Source organism: Choloepus didactylus, chromosome 10 (assembly GCF_015220235.1).
Source record: "Choloepus didactylus isolate mChoDid1 chromosome 10, mChoDid1.pri, whole genome shotgun sequence".
NCBI classification, from domain to species: domain Eukaryota; kingdom Metazoa; phylum Chordata; class Mammalia; order Pilosa; family Megalonychidae; genus Choloepus; species Choloepus didactylus.
The window spans coordinates 35,920,946-35,927,043 of NC_051316.1; the positions used below are offsets into that span (position 1 = coordinate 35,920,946).

A 6,098-nucleotide genomic window follows, 5' to 3' on the forward strand; every position below is an offset into this window, starting at 1 on the left:
GTTACATTTAGAAGCCAATTATATGTAGTCAAGAGTAGAGCCAACTGGCTTGTTCACAATGACCAAACAGTATTGATCTTATTTTAATCCAATACACTGATCTATTAACTTGAATTGACCTATTTGCTCCCTGGTCATGGATGAGATGCCTTGCTAGGCATATTGCGGGAGGCCAGAGAAACTGGCCTCTTACACATATGGACTATTCCCTGATAAAACTTCTTCCTGGATAGATCAAATTTTATCTAGAATATAATCCTTACATATTGGAATGTTTCAAACCAGAGCAAAATGAACCTGTGTAGGGAGGCTCAATTAAAAGAGAAATGCGAGTGGATGAGGCGAGAGTTGCTGCAGCTGCCGGGGGCGGCGCGGAGCTGCCAGAGGTGCTCGGCCTTCTGCGCGCCCCTTGCGCGGCCCTCATGTGGCGCCCTCGCTGACACCTCAAGTCTGCCCACTCTACGTCTTCCTGGGGACTGCGGGGTCACCTGGCCCTCCGCGCCTGCCACCCTTGGCTGTTGAAGCCATTGTCGTGTGAGCTCTGGGCGGCCACCCATGGAGAAGGCCGGGCGGAGCGGCGACGGCGCCCCCCGGGGGCCCGTACTGCACATCGTGGTGGTCAGCTTTCACCACAAGAAGGGCTGCCAGGAGATGGACATGACAGCCACACTTTACCTGAAGAATGGAAATATTTGCCCTTCCTTGCCTTACCAGATGGCGCTCATAACTACCAGAAAGATACTGTATTTTTTCACTTGCCACCCAGAAATGGAAATGGAACCACAGTATATGGTATCTCATGCTATGCACAAATTGAAGCCAAGGCACTAAAAGTAAGGCAAGCAGGTATCACCAGAGAAACTGTTCAGAAAAGCGTCTGTGTTCTAAGCAAGCTGCCTCTCTATGGATTACTTCAAGCAAAACTTCAACTTATTACACATGCATATTTTGAAGAGAAGGATTTTTCCCAAATTTCTATTCTAAAGGAACTTTATGAACATATGAATAGTTCCTTCGGAGGAACTTCATTAGAAGGATCCCAAGTATACCTTGGTCTCTCTCCTTGAGATCTTGTCCTTCATTTTCGTCACAAGGTCTTAATCCTATTTAAACTGATTCTTCTTGAGAAAAAGGTTCTATTTTATATTTCTCCAGTGAATAAATTAGTGGGTGCACTGATGACTGTGTTATCCCTTTTTCCAGGCATGATTGAACATGGTCTCAGTGACTGTTCTCAGTACAGACCCCGAAAGAGTATGTCTGAAGATGTTGGGCTTCAGGAAGGTAACCCTCCTGCAGATGATTTTGCTTCTTTGTCTGCTCCTGACATTTCGAATACCAATGTGGGAACTGTCAAGAAAACTGACAGGAAACCATGGAGGAGATGCTGTCCTCAAGACTGAAAAATCTCTGTTCCAAATAGAAAGTGACAGCAGCAAAGGACAGGAACCCAATGTTATCAATCACTATTTAAAACCTCCTTCCTGCCCCTCTCTGGAGTCTTCAGAAAGTGACTGGGAGACTTTGGATCCTAATGTCTTCGAGGACCCCAACTCGAAAGAAAGAGGACAAGTGGGGTCAGAACAGACAAACTTATTTGCAAAGGACTCTATGCCCTCAGACAGTCCTCCAATTACTGTACAACCTCAAGCTAACACAGGCCAGGTGGTCCTGATACCAGTGCTAATTTCAGGTTTGGAAGGGGACCAGTGTGGCATGCCCCTGGCTATCTTCACAAAGGGATATCTCTGTTTGCCTTACATGGCATTGCAGCAGCATCGCCTTCTTTCTGATGTCACCATTCGGGGATTTGTTGCTGGAGCTACTAACATTCTTTTTCGACAACAAAAACACCTCAGTGATGCCATTGTGGAAGTAGAAGAGGCTCTGATCCAGATCCATGATCCAGAACTCAGGAAGCTGACTAACCCAACCACTGCAGACCTAAGGTTTGCAGACTATCTAGTGAGACACATGACTGAGAACCGGGACGACGTCTTTCTGGATGGCACGGGCTGGGAGGGAGGTGACGAATGGATACGGGCCCAGTTTGCAGTCTACATCCATGCACTGCTGGCTGCCACATTACAGTTAGAAAATGAAAAGATATTATCGGACTATGGGACAACCTTTGTTACAGCATGAAAGAATACACACAACTATAGGGTGTGGAACAGCAACAAGCATCTGGCACTTGCAGAAATAAATCCTAGTCATCCATTTCAAGGCCAATATTCAGTGTCAGACATGAAGTTAAGATTTTCACATTCTGTACAGAATAGTGAAAGTGGCAAAAAAATTGGAAATGTCATGGTCACAACAAGCCGGAATGTTGTACAAACGGGAAAAGCTGTTGGCCAGTCAGTTGGAGGAGCTTTTTCCACAGCAAAGACAGCCATGTCTTCCTGGCTTTCTACTTTCACCAGTTCCACCCCGCAAAGTCTAACTGGGTCACCAGATGGAAAGCCCTGAGCAAGGCGTCCAAAAGCTATTGTTGCTTTCTTAGGTTTAAGTGTTCCTTGTCGGTTTGCTGCTCCCAAACTATTCCTCTTCATCGGCCACAGGTCCGCAACAGGGGACCGATACGTCAAACTGTTTACATGAAAGGTTACACTCTGTCTAAATGAATGTCAAGGGTACTGAAAAGATGAAATCACGACCATTGCAGGGATGGCTTTCCAGGTTGAGGTGTTTTTTTTTGTTTTTTTTTTAAATTTGCATATCTTTTTTTTTAATCATCATTTTATTGAGATATATTCACATACCACGCAGTCATACAAAACAAATTGTACTTTCGATTGTTTACAGTACCATTACATAGTTGTACATTCATCACCTAAATAAATCCCTGACACCTTCATTAGCACACACACAAAAATAACAAGAATAATAATTAGAGTGAAAAAGAGCAATTGAAGTAAAAAAGAACACTGGGTACCTTTGTCTGTTTGTTTCCTTCCCCTACTTTTCTACACATCAATCCATAAACTAGACAAAGTGGAGTTTGGTCCTTATGGCTTTCCCAATCCCATTGTCACCCCTCATAAGCTACATTTTTATACAACTGTCTTCGAGATTCATGGGTTCTGGGTTGTAGTTTGATAGTTTCAGGTATCCACCACCAGCTACCCCAATTCTTTAGAACCTAAAAAGGGTTGTCTAAAGTGTGCGTAAGAGTGCCCACCAGAGTGACCTCTCGGCTCCTTTTGGAATCTCTCTGCCACTGAAGCTTATTTCATTTCCTTTCCCATCCCCCTTTTGGTCAAGAAGATGTTCTCCGTCCCACGATGCCGGGTCTACATTCCTCCCTGGGAGTCATATTCCACGTTGCCAGGGAGATTCACTCCCCTGGGTGTCTGATCCCACGTAGGGGGGAGGGCAGTGATTTCACCTTTCAAGTTGGCTTAGCCAGAGAGAGAGGGCCACACCTGAGCAACAAAGAGGCATTCAGGAGGAGACTCTTAGGCACAAATATAGGGAGGCCTAGCCTCTCCTTTGCAGCAACCGTCTTCCCAAGGGTAAAACTTATGGTAGAGGGCTCAACCCATCAAACCACCAGTCCCCTATGTCTGTGGTCATGTTAACAACCATGGAGGTGGGGTAGGCGAATACCCCTGCATTCTCCACAGGCTCCTCAAGGGGGCACTACATCTTTTTTTTTTTCCTTGTTTTTTTTTTTTTTTTTTTTTTTTAACTTTCCCTTCTTTTTTAAATCAACTGTATGAAAAAAAAAGGTAAAAGGAAAACAAACATACAATAAAAGAACATTTCAAAGAGACCATAACAAGGGGGTAAGAAAAAGACAACTAACCTAAGATAACTGCTTAACTTCCAACATGTTCCTACTTTACCCCAAGAAAGTTACATAATATAGCAACATTTCAGTGAACTTGTTCCTACTACATCCATCAGAAATTAACAGACCATAGTCATTTCTGGGCATCCCCAGAACGTTAAATAGCTTATCTGTTCTTCTTGGATTATTGTTCCCCCTTCCTTAATTGCTCTCTACTGCTAGTTCCCCTACATTCTACATTATAAACCATTTGTTTTACATTTTTCAAAGTTCACATTAGTGGTAGCATATAATATTTCTCTTTTTGTGCCTGGCTTATTTCACTCAGCATTATGTCTTCAAGGTTCATCCATGTTGTCATATGTTTCACCAGATCGTTCCTTCTTACTGCCGCGTAGTATTCCATCGTGTGTATATACCACATTTTATTTATCCACTCATCTGTTGAAGGACATTTGGGTTGTTTCCATCTCTTGGCAATTGTGAATAATGCTGCTATGAACATTGGCGTGCAGATATCTGTTCGTGTCACTGCTTTCCGATCTTCCGGGTATATACCGAGAAGTGCAATCGCTGGATCGAATGGTAGCTCTATATCTAGTTTTCTAAGGAACTGCCAGACTGACTTCCAGAGTGGCTGAACCATTATACAGTCCCACCAACAATGAATAAGAGTTCCAATTTCTCCACATCCCCTCCAGGATTTGTAGTTTCCTGTTTGTTTAATGGCAGCCATTCTAACCGGTGTTAGATGGTATCTCATTGTGGTCTTAATTTGCATCTCTCTAATAGCTAGTGAAGCTGAACATTTTTTCATGTGTTTCTTGGCCATTTGTATTTCGTCTTCAGAGAACTGTCTTTTCATATCTTTTGCCCATTTTATAATTGGGCTGTCTGTACTATTGTCATTGAGTTGTAGGATTTCTTTATATATGCAAGATATCAGTCTTTTGTCAGATACATGGTTTCCAAAAATTTTTTCCCATTGAGTTGGCTGCCTCTTTACCTTTTTGAGAAATTCCTTTGAGGTGCAGAAACTTCTAAGCTTGAGGAGTTCCCATTTATCTATTTTTTCTTTTGTTGCTTGTGCTTTGGGTGTAAAGTCTAGGAAGTGGCCGCCTAATACAAGGTCTTGAAGATGTTTTCCTACATTATCTTCTAGGAGTTTTATGGTACTTTCTTTTATATTGAGATCTTTGGTCCATTTTGAGTTAATTTTTGTGTAGGGGGTGAGGTAGGGGTCCTCTTTCATTCTTTTGGATATGGATATCCAACTCTCCCAGCCCCATTTGTTGAAAAGACCATTATGACTCAGTTCAGTGACTTTGGGGGCCTTATCAAAGATCAGTCGGCCATAGATCTGAGGGTCTATCTCTGAATTCTCAATTTGATTCCATTGATCTATATGTCTGTCTTTGTGCCAGTACCATGCTGTTTTGGCAACTGTGGCTTTATAATAAGCTTCAAAGTCAGGGAGTGTAAGTCCTCCCACTTCGTTTTTCTTTTTTAGAGTGTCTTTAGCAATTCGAGGCATCTTCCCTTTCCAAATAAATTTGCTAACTAGCTTTTCTAAGTCTGCAAAGTAGGTTGTTGGAATTTTGATTGGGATTGCATTGAATCTGTAGATGAGTTTGGGTAGAATTGACATCTTAATGACATTTAGCCTTCCTATCCATGAACATGGAATATTTTTCCATCTTTTAAGGTCCCCTTCTATTTCTTTTAGTAGAGTTATGTAGTTTTCTTTGTATAGGTCTTTTACATCTTTGGTTAAGTTTATTCCTAGGTACTTGATTTTTTTAGTTGCTATTGAAAATGGTATCTTTTTCTTGAGTGTCACTTCAGTTTGTTCATTTCTAGCATATAGAAACATTACTGACTTATGTGCATTAATCTTGTATCCCGCTACTTTGCTAAATTTGTTTATTAGCTCTAGTAGGTGTATCATTGATTTCCCAGGGTTTTCTAGATATAAGATCATATCATCTGCAAACAATGACAGTTTTACTTCTTCTTTTCCAATTTGGATGCCTTTTATTTCTTTGTCTTGCCGGATTGCCCTGGCTAGCACTTCCAGCACAATGTTGAATAACAGTGGTGACAGCGGGCATCCTTGTCTTGTTCCTGATCTTAGAGGGAAGGCTTTCAGTCTCTCACCATTGAGTACTATGCTGGCTGTGGGTTTTTCATATATGCTCTTTATCATGTTGAGGAAGTTTCTTTCAATTCCTACCTTTTGAGGTGTTTTTATCAAAAAGGGATGTTGGATTTTGTCAATTGCTTTTTCAGCATCTATTGAGAT

At 41.9% G+C, this 6,098-nt stretch overlaps 1 protein-coding gene across 1 annotated transcript; it reads left to right on the forward strand.

Annotated features, from left to right (window-relative positions):
* The first annotated feature begins 555 nt into the window (after window positions 1–555).
* On the forward strand, window positions 556–2,472 carry LOC119505755 (late secretory pathway protein AVL9 homolog). The gene is given in 3 exon segments (XM_037798665.1): window positions 556–643; window positions 646–1,360; window positions 1,362–2,472. Coding segments are annotated over 3 exon segments (1,914 nt in total).
* Window positions 2,473–6,098: the final 3,626 nt, after the last annotated feature.